At 37.7% G+C, this 24,424-nt stretch overlaps 1 protein-coding gene across 6 annotated transcripts in view; it reads right to left on the reverse strand.

Moving 5' to 3' along the window:
• Positions 1–24,424, reverse strand: part of LOC126916743 (protein couch potato-like) — a 179,344-nt gene that overhangs the window by 89,283 nt on the left and 65,637 nt on the right. For all 6 annotated transcript variants that reach the window (XM_050722870.1, XM_050722862.1, XM_050722846.1 and 3 more), the window contains exon 2: positions 4,841–4,918. In XM_050722870.1, coding sequence (XP_050578827.1) covers positions 4,841–4,918 — 78 coding nt within the window. The remainder of the gene's footprint in view (positions 1–4,840; positions 4,919–24,424) is intronic.

A 24,424-nucleotide genomic window follows, 5' to 3' on the forward strand; every position in this document is an offset into this window, starting at 1 on the left:
TCATTTTTAATTTTCGCTATTGCCAATCTACGAGCAGATTAATTAATTCACGTTCAGTTAACACGCTCGCGATTTAATTAGTTAATTTAATCAAATGGCAAACGTCCGATCAGCGCTGCGATCAAATATTATACTTCTCCCTCTTATCATTCTCATTGTCCGTTTTTCGTTCCCTTATCACTGCTGCAGTTATATTATCGTATCGCTTTAACCAAGCAAATATCAGAGAAAATATAATTTTTATCTAACATATAATTTAAATAAATTACGATACTTTTAAAAACGCTTCTATCACATTCGAGGAAATTGTTTTTCGAGCTGCTCTAATTGATAATTACCTCGTATCTATCGTATTTCGAATCCCAGATTTGTAATGTACGCGTACGGCAAACGGTTTTTAATGCTTGATATCGATCGTTCTTATTAATTTAATACGACTGAACGTAATTGAAACGTCGTTATTGTATTTAAGTTCCATACACCGACAGTATTATATCTAATTTCCTAGAGAATCAAATATTCCTAATTAAGTATTATTACGCTTTATCTCTACGCTTTATCTCCGAAATTTCTCTTTTATGCCTATGATACGAAATATTAATCATTAATTCAACGCTAATAGACGTAATTAACGTATCATCGTCGTTATATCTAAATTTAACGTACAATATGGCCCCTAATTTTCTATAGCATCGAATATTCCAACAAATTAAATAACATTACGTATTATCGCGAACTCCTCTTTAACGTATATCCTATAAAATATTATATATCAACTCGTGATTAATCGACGTAATCGAAGTATTATCGTCGAACAAACATTTCATTTCCATACACGTATACTGTTATCTTTAGTCTCTATCGAAACATCAATTATTCGCAATCAACACTATTACGACGGTACCGTATTAAAACATCAAATATTAGTCGAATATTGGTCAGAACAAACCACTTGTCATACGCGATATTTAATTTCTATCCGCAATTCTGGAAAATATCGCAAACATCGGTCGGGATAAACCAAATATATCATCGTCATTGTCATCGTATTTCACTTGTACTCGTACTATCGATCCCTCGATGTTTCGGTTATTAATCAAATATTAATAAATTGCAGCTAAATTAGGCTGGATTAATTCGATCGATAGAGAGAAAGCCAACGATAACGGTCAAAATAGGACAATGAAAATGTGGATGGTTGCTGTCGGCTGTCAGAGCGTGGAGGCAGAATTCTGTGACAGTGGAGGAGGATAACGGCGTGTCAGCCGCAGACGAGAATATCCCAATGGCCGTGACAATTTTAACGATAAAAAAAAGAGAGAATCGCCGATAGAATTGCTCTGCCTCTCTGTTCCAAGATTTTCCTCGCAAATCCATCGTGTCCTTTCGATCCGCGGTGTTGACTTTCAACGTTTCAGAAAAGATATTACGCCAGACGTAATTTCCTCTTCACGCGATACCGAAAATGTTGTTATCGCGCTGCGAATTTTTATGTATTTATTATATTTAATTTAGAGATGTAAAATTGCATCGAACGCGCATGACGTATAAAAATATGCGAAATAACTAAATCAAAGTACTCGTTATAACGATTAATAAATAAAACGAATCTCCGTCCGAGTTCAGCATTTTCCCTCCTACGTATAAAAAGAGAAATTCGCATGAAAATTTGTCATCGGGTTATCGCATTTCGGATATATTAAATTTGAAATATTTGCTAACACGAAGTCGATTTATTCGAGATTTTGGACAATAACGCGAAGCTTCGGCAGGTAGAAAAATTAATTTTTTTTCGTTTTAATAATAATATATTTCTCCTACTATATCTTACATCACTCCTTACTAGGTTTTGGCAGCAAGGTATATTCTTGAATTCTAACTCGTGAAAGCTGATTTCTCCTCGGACTTTGATAGGAATGAGCCTTTTTTTTTTAAATACTTTGCATAATTACAAGAATCGAAAAGTCTCGTAGACAAAGAATGAACTGAATATGGAATTTCGAGATAATTTAAAATTCAAATGGAATTTGAATTTGTCGCAGATTGTCTGTCGATAGGATAATTAAGATAATCGACGAATCCCTTTTCGTAGAGTCTGATTCGACATGAAAAGCGAATACGAAAGACGTTTGGAACAATAATTCGTCGAATATAGGAAACTATAATTTATATTAGAAATCAATGTTCTAAAATTAAGTAACGACCTTCTAAATAACGTACGAAATAATTGACGTCTGATCAAAGAAGGATCGTCGAGCAGTCGATTTCATCTCGTCTATAAAAAGAATTAATTTTCGCGTATAAAGTTATACGAAATATGTTCAGCTGTTGTACAAGTAGCTCTCGTTTAAGCGATAGTTCTACAAGTGCCATTGGATCGATATTATCCAATACTACTCGTTTGAAGCAAATTAATCCTTCATACTGAACAAAACTAAATTGCTTTGATAGCGATATAAAGGAAATCCCAGTGATAATTTTTAACGCAACTGCAAGATACAATTCAATTAAAAGATCGTTTACATTTGCAAATTGTCTCTTAAATTTAATTTAATGCAATCTCTCTCTCTCTCTCTCAAACGAGTTAAAGATGGTTTATATTAACGATGATGCTATTTCACCCAAGTATCGTCCGATACTCTTCAACCGAACTAACACGTAACAGAATTTTCGCGCAGAGCTTACGCAAACTGCCGATTACATTTATATGTACTTAGTTTTAAATTAGCTCTATTACGTATAAATCCTAACGAATTACAAATACGATATTTTTTTCGAGCAAGATATGATCATTTATTGAAACTTATTCGAAATTCGTCTCGTTCTTACTTTAAACAAGCGGAGCTATTAGTTTCATTAACAGATCAACGATAAATTAATCAAAAGGTAGATACATAACCGAGAAAGTAAAACGACAGCTATTAGTCACAATAATTGGATAATTATTTAAAAATTGACAAATGAGTAAATAAAGAAATAAAATAAGGAATACTTTGTATTCCTTTTTAAAATTCAAAGTGTCAAGTAATTTAATAATCTAATCAATAATCTAAACGTTAATAAATTACGACAGATGAATAAATCAACGAGGAAGGAGCATCCTACGTGTTTTGCAGTGCATGTACAACTATCGTTATTTATTTATCAGTTGAATGAGAAATTGGAAAGAACACGTATAAAGAACAGCAGACTGCGAGGAAAGAAAGGCAGAGGAAGCGACAAAGGGAATAAATATTCCACGTTCGTTACATGTAAGCACACGAATCTATTAGTCGGCGTTTACTTAAGTCGACCCAAAGTTGATTAACCGACACCTGCGACAAATTTCGATCGAGTTTAAGCTTAGGCAAGTCGAATCACCTGCCTCTCCCTAGAGAAGTAAGTTGGAGAGTGTTACGACGAAGGAGATGATGAAATCGCGTAATCGAATGCCGAATAACCCGTTTATCCGAAAACTCACGATTGGAAGAGGGAAAGTTACGTGAAATGTACTCCGTTCTTCGACCCTTATCGTGTCTCTTTAACGATTCGTACGGATTCTCCGGCGCGATATCTACTCCGATTTCTGGGTAAAAACCGCGGTCAACGTCGTTACTTCTCCAGCTATATATCTGGAACTTTGAAAAATCCTGGAGTAGACGTTTTTTCTCTTTATATCGTTGGCGCGAAATTCGCGCGAGAATAAATTATACGGTTTCGTAATTTTCTAAATTCGATTTTGTAATTTTGTAATTTTGTAATTTTCTAGATCTTACGATCTCGCAATTTTCTGATTTTCTACATTTTATGACCTTGTGATTTTCTAATTCTCCAGATTTTATGATTTCCTAATTTTCTAAATTTTACGATTTCGAGATTATCATCGATCGGCGAAAGTTGAAACGAATTGAACGACGAACGATGGAACGCGATCGTCGATCAGAGTGATTTTGGAACTTTAAAACGTAACACGCTTCTCGTTCTTCGACACTTGGATTTAAGCAAAGTAAATTACTCGTCATATTTCAAGCGATTCCATCGATATCTTTTCTCGTCGTGCAGCGCATAATACCTATTCGCGTTAATTCCGATAAACAATATAAAAAATTTATAAACTTGACAGAACAACTCGACAGGAATACTCCGCTCTTTTTTCTTCAAAGCAAAATTTTCTCAAATTACAACTAAACGTAAATTATTTCTTGAATCGCGCAACGATGAACGCGCGTTCGAACGATAAAGTATAAATAATATACCGAAGAATTGGTAACGTTGAATCGCTTTTATATTTTAAAGTCCACGTTTGAATCGAACGGAACCTTCGTTAGAGCGAAAGACTATAGTATGTAACAAAAAAGAAAGAAGAAAGAGGAAAAAGAGGGAAAGGAAGAACGATACTGAAAATAGACACGTTTAGTGAAAAATCAATACCAGTTTCACAAGTGTTAGGTTAATTTTAGTACGAGGTGATAGCTCGATCACACAGCGGCCAGTTAATTTAACTCGTAAAATAATAAAAAAATTCAGCCCGTATGCTCCGAAGAGCGTTAGTAAAAGACTAGTACTTCGTATACTTTCACCGATTAGGTTAATTTGTAAAATAATCAAGACTCGTCTGATCCGCCCCGAGGAGCATTAGTAAAAAGGTAGGATTACTTCGAAAAACGTTAGATTAGCTTCAACGTTGGGTCATGCCCCAATTACGGGTCGCGAGTTAAGTTAACTCGTAAAATAATCAAGACTCGCGTCGTATGCTCGGAGGAGCATTAGTAAAAAAGTAATACTAGTTTCAAAAACGTTAGGTCATACCCTGGTCATACGGTGGCCGGTCAGGTTAACTTGTAAAATAACGAAGACTCACCTCGTATGCTCTGAAGAGCAGATATAGCTCCCTCGGCTTGGCGTCCATCGGCAAGCCGCTCACGAACAAGGTGCGCACCTGTAACGGAAGAAAGAAAGAAAACGATAATCGAGTTAATTAACCTGATCGTGAAAGGCCGGAGAGAACGAAGAGACGGAAGAACAAGGAAGCAGAGTGTACGAGAACGGAAGAAGAAGCGGAGTTGGGACGAAGAATGGACGAAGATAACCTGGAATTAGTCTACTCTTTCTTGTTTGACTGCTGCCCTCGCGACAGCTAATCGTCGAATTAATAGGAGACGGTAATACCAGCTTTTCTTCGTCTCTTATTCCTTTGCTAATTTAACGACCGATTTCGCCTCGGTTCTCTCGCTACATCCAAGCGAATTCGGTTTTCTTCGATGATTCTTACGATGGATGTTGGAAGATTGGTTCCTGGATTTTGCGAACAAGTAGGATCGTCGATGAGCGTTGTCGATAAAAAGTTTGTTAGTGGAATTTTGTCGGCGAAAAATTTGGCAGGTTTTGTACGATTTTCGAACGTTTTAAAAAGTTCAAATTACCCATATATGGTTTAGAAATCGAGAGAGTCGGATCCATAAACGAATACACAACAGGAAGTATATCGTTTTAACGGTAACGTTTGTTAAGAATTCTCGGTTCATTCCGGCGATCGCTTCGTGTATTAGAAATTTCGATCGCGCGTATTTTCACGATCCTACGGCAAACGATAGGATGTGATCGAATTAAAAGTTTTAGCGTTAGCCTTATTCTTGCTTCGACCAGCTCTACGTAGGTATACGCAATTGCAAATGATATGCACAGCGATGAAACACGATAGTTCGGTAATAGATAAACGAAATAAAATTTTAAAGATACAGATTGCTCCTGTCACTTTTATGTTGCGCGATATTTAATTCGGCGCATTTTTACGAAATTGCAGCAATATGCGTCAACCAAAGTGTTCAAACTATGTTACATATTCTATTTTGTAAAGCTCAATACCGTAAATTCAGTTACGCGTTACGTTGTTCGTTTCAACGTAGAATTCAATTATCGCGAGTGGAAAATCAGCTTAAAAAATACGTTCGTCGGTAAATGTGTTAATAAAAGTTTCGATTCGGAAGCAAATGAACGTCGGTATCGGGTGTTACGCGAACGAAAAATAACACAAAATACACGTTTCTCGAGATACTTGACTATATTAATTACGACAGCCTTATTACGCGGATCGTAATCGGTTATGGATTACGGGTTAAATTAAGCTCGCTTGATTAGCACGTGCGATGCGTACACGATGAAGCTTTAAGTGAGCATGGTAAAGTGATAGATGGTGCGCTCGCACTTGCAGAGTTATTTTCGACTAAGTGACGGACATTTTCGTACTACCGCGTGCTTTTGTTCCTTTCCATCCGTATTTCGTTAGCAGATACGTTGTGTGACGTTAAGGAGATACGAAGAGCACGACAAAAAGAAAAGTAAGTATACGATGTGCTTGAAAAGCTGTTGAAGCTAAACTATCGCGGATAACGAGCACGAGAGAGAATTTTAATACGCAACGAAGAATTCTGATTTCTTCGATCAAAGTCACTCCGAAGAAAAGAAACGTCGCGTAACTAAAGAATGCATCTGACGAGAGCCATCCCAAACCATCGGAAACACGAGTTTCTCAAGCAGGAACACGAAGGAAGTAGGAAACACCCTAATTCGCTAAAAATTCGCTCGATTTCGAGCTTGTATCGATCGTGCGTTCGAAAAGTTTTCCATTCGTTGCGTGTTATTTTTGGCACTTGGCGAAAAATTACGATCGAAAAGTGCAAGGTTCGCAATGTCACTTTTTGTCAAAGAAACAAGCTTTAACACCTTATTAACGAACTCGTTACGCGTGGCTACGAGAAAAGAAATTAAGATCGATGATACGTACATCATTTTTCTTCTTGTTGGCAGAAACAGAAGCTAATAATTGCCACGAACGGAGTACTTAATGGGAATTTAATTGTACGCTACTTGTTACGTCACGTGATTGATGGCTTTCGATCATTAGAACTCGGTATGAATTTACACTCGGTGTATTTACTAATTTACATCGTTTAAATCATCGGGCATTTCTGCAGTTTCTCATTTGCGATCTTTTCGAATTAATTTAAACGTATTGGAGTTATCGAACGTAAAGTGACAACATTCTGATCTTTCCCGTCAACGATTTCTTTTCGTTATATAAATCCAGTGTCATTTTAAGCGTAACAAGAGATTACAGAGTGTCTTTCTATCGCACTGCGACTGTCTGACAGAACAAAAATATTGATTCTAATAACACGCGACTAACATCCAGTAATTGCTACGTTACGGATGCGAATAGTTACGTAGGAAGAGAAGAAAAAACGAGATTTACGAGAGCCAGTGACGAGAAAAGTTATTTACGAACTCGAAGAAAATCATACGATCGATCATTAGCGTTTTACGAAGTTATGGGATGATATTCGTAATTCGTTCAATCGTTTCTTTCCTATTTGAGAAACCCTCTTCTTTATTTAAGAAGGTTATTTTCGAAAGGAAGAGCGAAAGTAGTAACAGCCGAAAAACACGTCAACGCGATGGACGTGGGAAGACCTTTGAATCGATACATCGATAAACTTATTCTCATTGATCGTTTTCACATGTGTTTCGATTCGGTACTGGACGTTGCACGGATAAACTTTTCGTGACGTTTTATAATTTGATCGGTTTGGTTGAAACTTCGATACATTGAAAAGGGCTACTTAAAAAGACAAAATATCGTTTTAAAAAATGTCGCGAACGATCGTAAGTGTCGTTTATTTAAGATCGTAATAATAGTTGGAAATAATAGTTGGTTTTAGCTTAGCTTTCGTTTCAACATGAAATTATATCGTTTGCGACACTTTTTAAAGCGATATTTTATCTCTTCAAATAATCTTTTCCAGCGTATTGAAGCTCGAAAAAGCTCGAAGATATAGGCCAAATTGTAAAGTATTACCCGTTTTCTATTCATCGTTGTCGTTTCAATTTCTTACTTATTTATACGTTAATTAAAAAAGAAATTGATCTGCTTGTTAACTTTCATTCGAAATAATTATTACCTTCGATTCGTTTCGATCGCTTGCTACTTAGAATTGTCCCAATAAAATTATTACCTGAATATACAATCGATAATTCAAACGGTGAGCAAATACCGAAAGTTGTCGGGATTCGTGGTATTTTCCCTTCAACCTATTCTTGACCCAGTTTCCCGTGCAGCCTGAGAACGCATTGTGACCGCCACGGAAGTAAGCAAAACGGAGACGGTAAATTACATACTGATTTGGCGCTATGCCAGATGGAAAAGGCTGTCTTGCGCTATGCTTCCAACGAACTTTCTTTCGCGATAAAGGATTCACTGTCCGATGATTTGATTTATCATCGCGATCGAGATAAGACGTTTTAGGTGGAATTGAATTTGAGCTGTATGAATTATCGAATGGAAAGAATGTCAGCACGATTCCTAGTATTAAATATCGTTTAAAGACACCCGTATATATTATATTCATTTTACGTTCGTTTGTATTTATTTCAGGGCAAAAGACAAACAAATACTCGTTGATAAAAACGTTGATAAAAATACCGTCGGATTGTTCGATTACAACAATATCTAGAAATTTGATTTATCGCTACATGGTACATTTTGAAGTACCAAGGAATGCTGCGATCTATTTTCTTCTCATTCTTTCGTCGTTCGTACTTTCTTTGGATTATAGACGTTAACAAGCGAGTGAGAAAAAAAGCCCAAAATTGCTCTTAAAAATTGTTCTTCGCTGTAAGTTCCATTTCGAAAAATTGCCACTTGCTTGCTTAAATTTATCGTTAGCCCCTTGAATCATTCGACGCGACCAAATTTCACGTCCGTTTCTATAATGGTTTCGGAGAGTACAAATTGTAAGGATTTACGTGTTTCACTCTATGTACCCTATGTTACGTCTTTACCGTATCCGAAGCAATGGAACCTCGACTGTTCCATACCTTATACGATAAACGGTATTAAGAACCAGCGATTCGAACGTTAAAACGTGAATAATCGGACACCCGGTACAGGACGAATGGCCAATGGAATTCGACGGAAGTCGCTTCCTCGAGCGGAAACGCGCATATGTACAGGCTGTCCCGTGAGAACGCTGTCGGGATCGATCCCGGTGCAGCGAACGCATCGATCTACATCTTCTCACGTATTGTCTCCGCAGAAGAGGAGAAGCGCTCGCTAACGCGATTTCCCACAGGAATAAAGTGCCGCGTAATGCGTCAGAAACAATGCTGCGAACAGGTGGATAAGGGAAACACGACGGGGAACGATACAACCAGCCGCTTTCACTGCTCTTAATGGATACCCTGGCGCCTGTCCCCGCGGTACTTTGACGGCGAATTAACGATCGTCGGATGCGAACCGTCGCTGATTTCGAGGGTGTTGCTCGGTGGAGATTTGTTTGATGTCTAGCCTCGCTATTTCCCGTTTTCAATACTTTCCATTTTGTCGTCTTCCGATCCTTCTCAAGCGACCTTCCAAGTTCCAGATCTTGGAATCCTCACGTTTCGATCGTTTTATTTTTCGCTCTTGTTTCGGTAGACGAAGAAGCTGTTTTCTTCTTCGAGGAGATCTTTAACGTAAAATTGAAAGAAACAAAGAATCGAGAATTCTCGAAGAATCGCTAACGATTTTTTCGTGTTTTATCGAAACAGATACTTTTCATTTTCTAAGAAAATATTTAACGCCTAGATTGAAACAAGATTTGTCGAGATTTCAGATATTTTTTTAACGTTAGAAAATCCCAACAGCGTCGAGGAAGATTATAATCTTTTGGAAGAAAAAATGGTAATACGAAGACCGGTGTATCGATCTATTGCTAGAAGAAAACGGGCTAATTCGTTGCTCGAATTGGCAATAGTCTGGAAATAAATGCCTTGGATGATGTAATTCGTAACCTATCCGATCAATAGATTACCGAGAAAGGATCGTGTAGATGGTGGAATTACATAAAGATTTAGATAAAGATATCTTGCGGGTTTATTGGCTGTAATACCTGATATTAATTGACGAATTAGCAAACAATAACACCTATTCGTTCACGATTCTTTTCACTTTTTAAAATTAACATAAAACGTTACATCGTTGGTTTATATACGTATACGTATTAAATGCGTATTACGTCCGATACACTTAACATTTCGTAGGAATTCTATTTGTTCGCGAGAGAAAAAAGATCATAATCGTTTGCTCCGATCTATTTAAATTTCGAGTAATTTCCATTCTTAAAATTGATTTAATTTATTATTAGCGGTATATCCGCGTCGAATTCTTAGATTTCTTTTTACGTTTATCCCGGACGTGTATCGAAAGTATCTCGTTAAAAGGGTCCGATTAAAAACATTTTAAATTAAAAAAATTAAAAATCTCTAGCTTCTACGTTTTTAGTTAATGTCGTGAAAATATGAATTTCCGTGAACGCTCGTAATCTCGTAGGAATCCTTTCCGATTACTTTACGTTGATCGTTGAGTTTTCGCGGTGTTTTTCGTAGGCAAAAACCAAGGTAGTAAAAAGGAGGATCTCTGCAGGTAAAGTCGTGATATAACGCGACGAAATCGGGGAAAAAAAAGAGAAAGGAAACGTTCGCGTTCTTATTCGCGCGTCGCGACGCCGTGTTTACTTCGGCATGTGCCGGAAGAAGGAGGCTTAAACTCCCTCTGCTCGTGTAACACGATGACGTTGATATTCACGAGCGCCTATTCAATTTAACCTTGCACCTGCGAGCACCTGATGCTTCGCTAAGGTTTTCCGGATGAGCGAAATCAAGTACGTCCCGAGGAGAGACGGTGAAATTCGGCGCCAGCGGAAGACTCGCAAGGCGTAGCACGCGATTCCCCTAACTGCCTCAAAATGGAACGAACGTGCGCGATATTATACAGATTGCGGTGAAATAGTAGAAGCGGATAGAGAGTGATTCGTCGTGAAGCAATAGGTGAATGGTAGATATAGCGGACAAGTGGAGTAGGGATCGCGGAAAAGGCGATAAAAGAAAACTGGTTTGCGCAAAGTTGTTTCTCGAGAAATCGTAGTTAATCGCCGTTCATTTTTTTCTTTCTTCTTAATTCAATTCGTTCCTTGGGGTTAATTCGAGGAAACGGCCAAAAATTATACAGAATGGAACGATAGAAGTGGATATAGCGCGCGTGATTCGTTGGCGCGACGTTTTCTTTTTCGAGAAATCGAATTTAACCTTTGTTCGTTTTTTGTTTCTTTTAATTTAATTCGTCTCTTGGCGTTATTTCGAGAAAATGGTCAAAAATTACGTGGCATGCGGTGGTGGAATAGGAAAAGTGGATGGCATGTGATTCGGTAAGTCGTTCGCGCGACGCTTGGTTTGCCGAGAAATCAAATTTAATCCCCGTTCATTTCCTCTCTTAATCTAGTCTCTTTCTTGTTACCGAATTGGGCAAAGACGGATAGTTGCGAATTTGTAAATTCTTTCAGCGAATATAGAAAATCGCAAAAAGCTACACTGATTGCACGAGGTGGATGAAAGTTAATTAAAGGTCGAAAGATCGAAATTCAATTATTTAGAAATTGAAATTGAAACGGAGCGTACGTAGTAACACGAAGGATTAAAGATCCGATAAAAGTATCGCGGTAGAAGATACAGAGTAATTAAAATTCTCGTCTGGGACTTTGTCGGACAAAATCGTCAGGTTAAATAGTTATCTTTTTGCGAAATCAAAGGAAGATTACTGGGAAACTATTTACGAGGAGAAATTTTCCAACGTTATTAATCGAATTATCTGAAATTGGCATAGAAACTGCAAGAAAATTGCTTCGGCGTAAATAACTGAAACGACTTTAAGAAATATAAAGTGAATCTCAACTATTGTAACAACTATTCTGAATACAATCATCGAACGTTATGTCGATATCGTACGTACCGTGTCACGGTAATAGCTTACAACTGTAACATTTGTCAGAGCAGACAAATAGAAAAATCGAAATTGACACCGGTGACGATCAACTACGATACGAGAGAACAAAAATTCAGCTATCTCCGCTCAACGATCGCCTTTCGAATTCTAATGTTTGTATTAGGCATAAATTTGGATTCACGGATGAACGAACCAATAAAACGGTGAAAGCGAACTGTTTTAGCAGTCGCAGAAAATTGGCAGCGTTCCGCTAAAAGCTAGTTCATTTACTTACATATACCTGTCGGAGCTAACCAAATCCACCGATAAATGGGTGGACTCTGTACAAAAACGCACAGTGTTCCATCCATCCATATCTACAAGCTGGCGATTTATGGTTCATCGAATTAACAGCTCGCAGATTTAGTCCCGAAAATAAAGGAAATCTCTTTGATCGCTTTTTTCCATCGAGCTGGTGAAACGCGTTCCACGACGTTCTTTAAAAAGATACGATCGAATAAAATGTACCGACATGTATAACTGATAAATATAACGAAACATAAATGATGCTCTTTTCAGACATAGCTCGTTATATCTTGTTTTTGCGTCGTGCTTCTCGAAACGAAGTACCATTGCCGAATATAATTCGTTAATGCGACAAAACGTAAACAAGGTCCTTTTTATTTCCGACGAATTAATTACCGTAGTCCGTTTCGGCTTGTTCGACGCGAGATCGTTGAATAAAATTTATTAATACGCTTTAATGGCAGATATAATGGAACATAAATAAGAATCTCCTAACACATTAATCATTGCGACGTGTTTTTGTATCTTTCGGAACATACGATTCTCGAATGCAATTTGTTAATGGAACATAGCGACAGATGTGATAAAACGTAAATACAGTCCCTGTTTATCAGTGAATCACTGTAGCTTGTTTTCGCGTCATTTTTTTTTTTTTTTTTTTTTTTTTTTTGAAAACGTTTATTTAGCTTAGGCTTTATTTTTGTAATTACTACTAATTACTGGTATAATAAGTAAGAGTAACATCGTTTTTATCGTATCGTATCGTAATAAAAGGTAGTAGTACTTTTCTTAAGTAGAGCTTTTCTCAAAGTAATAATTAAATTAAATTGATGTAAATTTTGTTTAATAGACTAATAAAATACAATTAGAAGAATTCGCTTGTTTACAAATTACCTGCTGCGATGCTTGTTTTTCTAAAAGAGAAAAATATATGCATGTTTTGCAAAGCGAGCGAGTAGTCGGCTATTCGAGTAATCCATAGCTCTGTTTGAAAACCCAGTAACAACGAAACGTAGAAAATGGAACATTTTTGTCCACATCGCGCGCATCCTCCGTTAATCTTTTCTCGTATTAATTAATTACTCGTGGTCAAGTCGGGAAACGACGGTTCGTCGACCGACCATTATTTCCGGCTCGGCTGGCTTTTGTGAAACATTAAAAATTCTCCTATCCTTCGTTGGAAACGACAAAAACCGTCCGACCGTAACATGCCCTTTGTTATTAAAGATTCACTGATTAAAGGTTTATTCGTAACTGACCGTTAGATTCGAAATCATATTAATCGTAAATGAGAAATAATTATCCTGAAAATAATCAACTTTCGATCGACTTTCAATTTGACGTTGTAATATTCTTTTTACTTTAATCGATGTATATAAAACGACCGATAAAATGCATTTGACGGAAATTAGTCAAACAAAGATCGATCTTAACGGCGTAAAAATTTTGTTTCTGAAAATATTATCTATAACGCAGAGAGAGAGAGAGAGCGAAGAAGATTAGTTCTTGAATTTGTAAAAGTCAAGCTATTTTTTATTTGGTTACGGTTTTTCTCGTTAACGTCTCTCCTTCTATGGCTGTATCGATAAAGGAGAATATACGCGATTATACCGCGTTCCTTCCTTTTCGGAATGTGAAATTTCTACCATTAATGGCAAAAACGCAGTGAAAGTTCTTAATACCGAATGTTCTCTTCACGCGTTTCTTACTTTCTCGCGTTAACGTACAGATAAACCTAGTATTATACAAGAAGAGTCGGAAAACCTGAAAACCTTCTTTTCTTCGGATATAGCAATAATGGGATGGTATTTAAGCGAGAACGAGCGAAAAGCCTGACTAACGTTGAATAAAATTCATAGTCGTAATTAGAGATTAAGAAAATGATATAAGATAATATTACTCGATAATCCGATGAAACGACATCTTCCGATTTAGAAACTTTTCCCAAGGAAACTACTTTTTACGATTTATATGTTTTTAACTATTTTCAAATTTTTAATAAATGGCAGCGAATCTTGACGCTTGAAACGGCCACTTTGTAAATTTTCCCGGGATTCTCAACAATGTGACCGGTTCGTATTTTCCTTAAACGTTAATAATTAAAGATCATATACCACTCTAGGAAGAAGAAAACGATCGGTGCGTATTAAGATCAAGTAACAGAAGCAAAATTCCCATCGTTCGCGTGTAAACTTTGGTCATTCTGGTTGTACTTGATGTTAAAAAGCAGGATGAAAAGAAGAAGAAAAAGAGAGGGAGTTTTACGAAATTGGAATAGAAAACTTCGTACGAAAAGACAGAGGACTACAAAAAATATGTGAAAATTCACCACCGATCGATCGTCAATAGGTAATTGTTTGCTCTCATCCGGCCTAGATGGTCGAAAAGTAAAACGTATGACAAACTGTAATAACAAGAGGCAAAAGTCCTTGCATAAAGGTGCGTTCTCAGAGCATCCATACAGCTTTCGATTAGATCAAACGAGCAAGAACACAGAGTAAGATCGTTAGTTCGTACGGTCATCGAGCAATCTGTTCGTAAATTTACGTTCACCGATCGAAAAAGCATTTTTGCATCGTTTTTAGAAGAATACTCGTTTAAGCCTTTAATTTCGTTAAAGATATCGAAGAGATATCGGTGCAGACACGCGTTAGCGACGAAACATAGCGACGACAACGTCCCATTCGCGTTCGAAGATGGAACGTGACCGAGACGGACCGATAATTGCGAATCAAACTTAGCGACGCTCGGTACACCAAAGCGTAGACGGAGAAGCGGGATCGTTTCGGTCCGCGGAAATAGACGACCGTCTTACGTGAACTTGGCTTAAGTAATTGCGCCGTGTTAACTTGCGACGCGCACACGTGTAGCAAGTAATGGCGTCGTGGGCTGCTTAACTTGTAATGATCTAGCTGCATCAAATTGCCGCAACGAAGCCACGGCAATTAATAAAGTTAAGAAACGCCGCCGGCTGAAAGTATGGCCCGCAACCTGGCCGAGTAAGGATAATTACGGTGCGCTCTCTGACTATCTCCGTTCCTACCTCTTCGCTGCCCTCCAACGCGGTAATTTACTATCGGAAAAGCTCGTTAAGATGACGTATTCGTGGTTGTTCGAGTTTCGAACGTGTTCCTGAAGTGTTAGTAGCGCGATAGTATCCGTGAAATGTAAGACGCGCCAAGACTGGAAAGTCGTATTTTTCGCGTAGTCACGCTGCCTGAGATTCTCCCTCGAGGAAGAAATTTCTTGGCTGTGTGTACTTTCCGCGGCAGCATGCTAACAAACAACTCGGAAACGTTACTACGATATACGACAGTTTGGACAGCGAAATCACCGATATTATATAAATATTTTTCACGGTGTCTTCGTTCGAAAACGCCGAAGGGAGGACTACGTTTCTCTTTAAAACAAGAAGTCTTCCAGTCGTTTCACGCGACATACTAGTTTACGAAACTCTGTAAGAACAATTTTCCCATAATCGATGAAAAAGTCACCTTTTACGAGCGTTAATTACGCGTTGAAGCTTTCAACTTTGAAGATGAGTATTTCTATTTCAGTAGGGATAGAAATTGAATCGCGTATAGATATTATAATAAGCGACGTATCGTCGGAATTTCGAAGAAACTGTAAGAAAGTCGGTCCACGATGAAAATAGCTTAATTGAAAACACATGTCATCGAGCTATACCTCGGATTACGTGCGTATGCGCGTTAATCGTCAGATGACGCATTTCTGATTCTTCGAGCTTCGATCGCGTTTTTAACGGTGCGTTGCAAAGTCCTGTGATCTCTTTCTCCGATGCTAAGATCCTTCGTATGCTGGTAAATTGGGCAATGAGCTCGACTTTATATCATATCGTTGGGAGAAGCAGGTCAAGAATTGTCGGCAAGTTTAGCTAGTCAGGACGAAGAAGCTGCTGAGATTAGAAAGCTGGGAATATAGATGTTACGATAACGACGGTATTAAATCTATCAGAGGTACCGCGAATCGTAAAAAGAAATTTACGTCGCTCTAGCCCTGATTTTCTTCTTCGATAAAAAGTACGTAACATCATATGTTTGTTATTTTGAAAATGTATTTTTACTATTCGTCCATTTTCATAGGACGTAGGCCCTAGGTTTGCGTTTATACCTTAAGACAAATTTGCGTTTGGGGCAATTCATTGTGTCCAAAAACTACAATGCGTGGATGAAGATAAAATTTGCAGATAATGGGTTAATGTAAAGATCTATAATTAAGTTAAACTAGTTAAAACTCTACCAATGATAATTTTGAAGATGGCAATTTGATGTAAATGTTCGTAGTTGTTGGATTTATAGTTACTAGAACTAGAAAAATTGTTAAACAGAGAAAAATGTGTGAATGAAATCGATATATTGATTGAATCGATAATTAAACACGTTATCGGTTAAACGAATGTAAAGTAGTAATCGATCGAAACTAATGGTGAGAAGCATTCGATAACGTTCATTTATATTCTGGTATTAGATCGTACATTTAGAAATTTAAGAATTTATATTAATAAACGGTAAAGAAAATCTAGGTACGCAGAGAGGAAAGGGGCAAAAGAAATTATACGCACTTCGACGAAAGAAATTTTACGATTCGATTCGTCTTCGAAAAAATCCATAGATAACATCCGTCGAAGCGTTTAAATTTTTGCAGCTTCTTCTGTATTTAGCTAAAATAAAAAAAATTAAGAAACAATCTAGTCAGAATTTGGTTAAAATCTGGGTCAAATAAAAAAAAAGTGTAACTTCCATGTATAGAAACTAAAGAAAATCCCCCCCAAAAAATTGAGTCTAAGTAATCCAATTGTCCAATAATAGGTTCGATAATTCTTACATTCTTATACTTATATATATATCTTATTCGATTTATCCAACTTTATAGGATTTCACTTTCGATACATTATTGGCTTTACAATTTTCTCGATCGTTCCATTTAATTGGAATTTATGTTTCACGAGCAAAGCCGGCATCAGGTAACAAATACACTCGCAAGAGGAGTCGCGATAATGACATTCTTTTAAACGATATTACCGTAACTCGTGGATGTCCTTCAGGTTGTCCGGGGAAGGAAATGCAATTTGTGTGGAACAATCGATCACAGCCGATTGAATCCACCTCGAGAGTCTGCGAATGGCTATTTCGTTGATGGCATTATTTCCTCTTCAAATCGAAACACAATTCGTGCGTATTTCACCGGTTCGCCTTTGTAAGTCTCGATACGATTTCGATTCAACTTTCCACGATTTTCATTTCCCTCTCGTTTTTCGAAAACAACCCAAATCTCCCGTTCTCTTTTCCATCGGGATTAAGTTTCACGGTCTATATTCGGTGAAATAAATAATAGAGAATATCGAGCAGCGTCGACTGGAAGCAGAAAAAAAAAGAAAGAGAATTTTTCATTTCCGTTTGAAAAAAATGATTTATTTACGAGGGAACGTTACGTGTACGGTTAACGTTCTTTCCCTGTAAAGTCATTCGCGATTCGAAAGAGAAAACGTCCTAAAAGTAACGCTGCCACGATAAAAGAAAACAGGGAAAAAAGTGGAAGAAATAAAAAGGAAAAATGGATGAAATAAAAATAGTTGGAACGCTTCTTTGTGCACGAGGCCAATTACGTTCGAAAGTTTCTGTACGATCTAAATTCGCGATGAGTTGTATAGGTTTCCAATCATTGCCTACTAAGAGGAATATCAAAGGTCCTGGAAAGCTGTCGTAAAATTATTTCGGCTGGAAGCGACGATCGACCGGAACGAAGACGTCGAGGCGTAGTTTTTGGAGAACGATCGATCACGCGCGATCGACTCCGCTCCCAGTTCCTGCAACCGACCGTATCGGCGATCCTCATTGTCTTGCATTTCCGAGGCTGATCTAACTATCTACGCATCCGGCTGTGAGATTGGTTACCCAGATTACGCGTGATTAGGCTTATTGACTGGTTCGCGCACACATATTTCTCCACTGATGATCGTTAAACAACGTACTCGTGGCTCTTCGGAATTCAATCGTGTTTTTCTTGGCATTCGGTGCTTTATGCCGACGTTTCCTGAAAATTTCCGGATCTGTCCGAAAGAAGCGAAGTGGAATGATCACGTAGTAACGTTGACGAGTATAAAGTGCGATGTATTAATGAAAATACGATCGAAACCCGAACAACGAATACGTCACCCGATCGTATAAAAGTTTGAAATCTAAGATTTTTACGGTCTTTTCGACGACGGTGACGATGGATGCGATATGTCCTTTATGAAATGTACGTTTTAATATAAAATACTATAATTTCAAGTTACGTGTAATATCGTCAATTTCTCTGTAATATAGTCTCTTGTCTTTTTTTTTATTAATTTTATTGGAAGTGGTCGATAGAAATCTACCCGTAATACAGGAATGCAAGAACTTTCTTTTCGATTTAACTTCCAAGAGACGTTGGTTTTTCAAAGAGCGAAACTAATAGGATCGGAGGACAGCCGTGTGTTTTGAATGAAATCTTAATTAACTTTGCGCAAACAAAATTGACAGGGATTTATTTGTGCCACTGAAATAAGAAAACAATTCTTCGGATGTTATTGTAAACAGTTATAATTATAACCGTACGATAAATCAATTTTGTCGGAAAAGATTAATCAATTTAATTGATAATAATTCTCTTGATAGCTTGAAAAGGTAAAATTAACGCGATTGAGAAATCGTAATTTATTCCATTTCCATTAATTTCGTTAAGGGGGCCAGACAAAAATTTATTCATACTGCAGAAATACGTCTCCATTGCGACTTGTAATCGCAAAACATAATTAATGCGGAGAAACGTTCCTTTGAATATCATATTGTTCTCGACAAGTAGCATTAATATAATTGAAGATCATAATTTACATCGAAATTTTTCATTTATTACAGCGTAAACAATAGAAGTGTATCTTTCTCTCGATTATTTCTTTCGAAAAAAAGAAAAGAAAACAACACTAGTATACGATATAGAGACTCGAATTAATAGATAGACAAAACAATTTGGATAATGGAATTTTCAGATAATGGAACACTCGCTTGTCTCGTATGAAATTCCATCAATCCAAGTCCAGATTAAGATTAACTGACGGATTCTTAAAATATTTATAGATATCGTATCTTGTTGGCTGCTAAATCGCGTAATCCCTTCGACACAAGTAACTACGATACACGGAGTTACATTACTCTTGTACTTCGAACCGTGCGAGTTCTTTTTCGAGTGTCGCGCGAATGCTTCGACGTGAGAAAGCACCTCTCCATTATCCGTTTCGTTTGCTGTTTCCATTTGTATAGAATCGTCGTTATCGTCGTCTTTATCGCGACGAAACCATTTCGTTACATCGGTGTATCTAAGATTTTTCTATCGTTGCCAGTGTCGCGTAATAATTCAACGACTTATTGAAAAAATGTCGATCTCAAAACAGGAGATCGAACTCTTTATTTCCACGCACTTGTACGATAAAATAAATGGTTCGCGGTTCGCAACGATAGACTTTAAGTTTAGGATGATTTCGGCAGAAGTATTTATATTATTTTATTTGTTGGAGCGGCAGAAAGACTTTGGTCGTACGGATGTATCGTGTCTAAAGCGACTGGATGTTACCCTGGCGATGACTCATGATAAAGCGATTGGGATTAACCATCTTATCGCACAGTGAGTCAAATTTACCCTGTGACACCGAGGAATCTACGTGCTTTCGACAATCTTCTATATCAAGCTTTTGTTCTCCAATGTCTGTGATCGTGGCTTTTCCAACACCGCTAATTTTTGCTAATTCTGTCGTACTCGCGTCACGTTCGAGTTTCTTTAATCGCGTCTCATTTTGTTACGACAGTTAGAACGCTACTAATTTCATACTAAATTCTTGCAATCAGAATTCGCGATAGTGACAACGATAGCGAAAGAACACCGATAGAATATGTACATATTGGAAAGGGAAAAGTGCATCCGTTAATGGGAAATATTACGTTCGGAAGGCAAAGCGTTCGGATATTAGAGTACTCGAGTTATGGATATTCGGATAAACTGAAAATGAAAATGTAATTGCGACTGAAATCGTTACTAAAATTTCAGCTTTTCGAGTTCGAGTAACTTTTGTCAAAATAATTTCCAAAATAACACGTTTCCAGTCACAATACTGCTTAACGAGGCATAATTAATGAGAGAGGAAACGTCGAAACGTAGTAGAAAGAGGGGAAACGTGCCGCGAGTGAAAATGGACCGTTTATTGTCAGACAACTTTGAAACCGGTCCCGCACGAACGTCATTAATCCGTAACTTTTCGTATCGTCCTAAGAACATTCACACCTATTTCGAGAAAATGCATCGTGAATCGACAGATCCTTTCTAAATATCCATTTAACTTTACACACAAAAATCCCGTGGAAATTTCTCTCCGTGTTTCATGAAATTCAACCAAGAGGCTCTCTAACAAAGTTATCCAAGCTCTTTGTGTGTTACTTTCCCCAACGAACTCGCTCGTTCTATGAATCTGAAAGTTTGCAGTTCCATAGTCGTCGGGAAATTAAATAAAATCCCGTTAGATTATATTGTACAATGCGTCGGAGAAACGTGATATCGTACATCGAAATTTTTATTTATTTGTTTCGTGAATAAATACAGAGAAATAGAGAGAGGTACAGATGACACAAAAAAAGGTGGAAAAGGTGGAATCTTCAAAAAGTGGAAAATTAATAATATTTTGATTCATGCTGTCGTCTGGCGTGAAACCAAATTTTTGTTACTTCGCGATTCGAAAGTAAAATTATTGAAACTGGTTTATTTTTTTTTCTCTAGAATACAAAACTGAAATTGCTAAAAATAGTTTCGGCTTTTATTAACCTTTATTGACTGTTTTCCTAATTACGTGTATTTTAAAAATTCCAGGTTTCTGAGAATTTACCAGTTTTATTCGTTGTTAAATTTTGCTTCAAATCTCTCTGCGGTCAAATTTTCAAGTGAAAATTAATACAGAAAAATTTTAATACGCGAGAAAAGAATTAATGCACAACAAAAATTGAATTATTGGTTAAAAGCGTGAAGGGTTGATTTCTAAGGATTTTACCGAGGGGACGTTAAACATTTTGCCAACAATTAGAATCTAATTTTCGCTAAAGCCGCATTAATGGTACGAATACGAAAGAAATTAATTTCTCATTTTACTCGACGAAGAAATGTATTTTCAAAATAGCAAAGTTAGTCGAATTTGCGGTTAAGCATTTTCCTATCTATACCATCGTATAAATTATACGAAGCAAAGTTTTATCAGAGGCGATCCAACAGATTTTTTGAATTTAAGACATCCTTCTATAAAATGCAATCTCCATCTAAATTCCATATCTTACGTCCTATTATGACGAATTTTTCTTTCGACGATCGTTCGTGTCGACTTGTTCGTTACACCCCGATTTTTCGCGACCGTCTTTCGTCTATTTTTGCAAACTCTCGCTTTTCTACCGGAAGTCATAGGGTCGTTAGCGTTTCGTTTCCTCTCCCACGATTCACCGCTTCTAAATACGCTTCCTTTCGCGCGCATTATCTCGCGCAATAAGTTTCCAACGATAAGTATCAACAAGACGTTATTTTTTCCGACTTGATACGCCAATTCCAAACGTCATCCTACTACGTCGCGCATTTTCTTTTCTTCCTTTATTTTATTTTTCCGCCAAAAAGTAAACCGACGCTCGTGCTGTCAAGTAATTTCCACCCGTTCCTTTAAATGTCGCCGAAACTCGGGACGGAACTTAAAAAGCGAGGAGGAAGAGGCATCAAAAAGTTAATTTACGGTTTAATTCTATTAAACTGTATAGCGCTGGAATCTTTTATGCCACCGCTTGCGGTCTCTTTTTTCTTCGTGGAATATCGCGCGGTAAAAATCTCGTTGTTTTACCTAGAAACTTTCGTCTATCGTTGAACGATAAGACGTGGATCAATGGGGAATATCGCGCCAGTCATTGGTTCTTGTGAATTTGTCAGAAATCCGGAAGTCTTCTCGTATTCCTTGAAGAGGCTTTGGCGACAGAGTTAGTTTTCAATTTCTCGCCATCTGCGTTATCTACATTTGCTCTCTATTAAAATTAACAGCAGAGTTGTTCGTAGAACGATTAACGTTCCTATCGATTAAAAATTTGTAGCTATACATATTTCGTGTTTTTGAAAAATCGCACTGTATGTTTTTCCAAATTGAAACCTACTACGTCCTATAAAATTTTGCAGGAAAGGTAACAACGAATAAACAGAGGCGCGCGATCGATCTGTTACAAAACACGATTTCGCTACTTTCTTTGTCCGTTTATCTTGCATTCGGTATAAAACACCATCATTGATGTCAGAGAGTAGGAATTTGAAAGTTAGAGGAGTTTGAGAAGAGTACGAAGGGAGATAATGTTAGATCGCAACGTGATATTTGACGATACTTGTTACGATAACCGAAAGAATCGTTAGCAGTTATCGTACGGAAATGCTGGAGCTCGTCCAAAAGCCACGCGCGTTAAATGGTATAGCAACCATTCGAAAGGAACGATACCGGACATGTACGGTATTGCACAATCGGGTAGAAACAACGATATGCTACGAATAGCATATAGGATAGGAGTGATGTCGATTTCTCTGAATCTGATAAATACGGATACGGTACGAGTGACTATGAATTTCCGAGATTTATAAGATACGGAAGGTGGAAAAACGGTAAAATTCAATGTCCCCAAAATTTAAAAGTCTTCGAGAGCTTAAATATGTACGAAGTTTCAAAATGTTTAATTTGCGTCGAGACGGCGAGATTCGAGATTTGTCGCCTAATCTGAGAAAAAGTAAAATTCAACATCTCTGAAATGTAAAAGCCTTAGAAATGCGCCGAGTTTCAAGGTACATCTTGAGTTTATTTGATGTGAACGCGAGAGACAAAATTGGAGAAGAATTAGAAGAATTAGAAAAGTTTGAAGGCTCGAGAATACGAAGCGTCGAGATACCTCGAGCGAACTCGCATCGAAACGATGGATTTCGAAATTTGTACGATTAAGATTCGCGAGATTTAGAAAATTTGGATGCGAACACGACAGACAAAAAGAGAATAGAGAAATTCAACGTCCCCAGAGTTTGAAAGTCCGTAGAATCTACGTGGCTTGGATTGGTTCGGACTAGGACCGTGGAACCTTGACCTCGTAGCAACGAAACTGCAGAATCTCAATTTGGTTCGCCGCAAAATCGTAGAATCTGGAACTAAAGATCGACTAGCAGATCCTCGGGGACTTAGAAAGCTTTCTCGGAGTTTAGATCGTGGACTCTTAAGCCCCGGGGCACGCCCTCGAATCAAACGCTTTGACGCAGGGTCCGGATCAAAGTTTCTTGAAAACGTTGAGATAATTTAATTTGAGACGATCAGAGTAATCCGACTCGCGATGTTCTCAAATTGCTCGAAACCGACACCCAACAATCTCGAAGATAACTGAAATCGATATGACTTTGGTACGACGTTGGAATAATCCAAATTGATGTCTACTCTCCTAATTCTACATCTCCGGGCTGATCCAAGACAAGGTTCAACGATCTCTGCGTACTTCGAACGAAGGTATATCGATTTTGAGGTAATCGAATTGAGAATTCGTAACTTTACAGCGGACCAAATCGTGTTTCTATAATCTCAGGACGACCGCACTTCCAAGACCGTAGGATTTCGTAGCCCTCGAATCGAGGTTCCATCGGTCTAAGACGATTCGATCTAGATCTCACGATCCAGATCGCGATCCCGGACACTTTCAAGCTATCCTTCTCGTATGTAGTAAAGTGTTCGGCTGATACGTTTCCCTACTCTATTAGTAAACATTTTTGGCGACAAAAAGACGATACACGGCGTAAAATTTTTATTGCGATAAATCGCCTATACGCTGCGTACATATATAGAGCTGCGAAAAGAACATTTCCAATTTTTATATGAAAGTTCTACCGAACGATACAAGCTTTGATATACCTGGACCCGATTAATTGGTATGAAAATGCTACGATAGATACAATGGTACGCCGATACTTTTATGCAGCCACCGTGTAATATACATAAATCGCTCAACGCGTTTCCGATACGTTGGCAAGAAGTTTCGAGTTTTACAAGTTTTACAAATTGTCGAACAGTAAATTTCACGAATCGACGAAAGAAATGATCGAAAAACGAATCGATAACATGGCGTTGCAAAAATAAGTCAGAGTGACGGAAAAGAGAGCAGGGTCTCGTAAACTCATCGAAAGAGGCTAGCAAAGTTTTCAAAACATTGCCCGGTAAAATCTGTATTCGCTTCTCTGAAACGCCAAGCTTTTCCCATTTTTCTTGAATATCCGCGAGAC

Source organism: Bombus affinis, chromosome 1 (genome assembly GCF_024516045.1).
Source record: "Bombus affinis isolate iyBomAffi1 chromosome 1, iyBomAffi1.2, whole genome shotgun sequence".
NCBI classification, from domain to species: Eukaryota; Metazoa; Arthropoda; class Insecta; order Hymenoptera; family Apidae; genus Bombus; species Bombus affinis.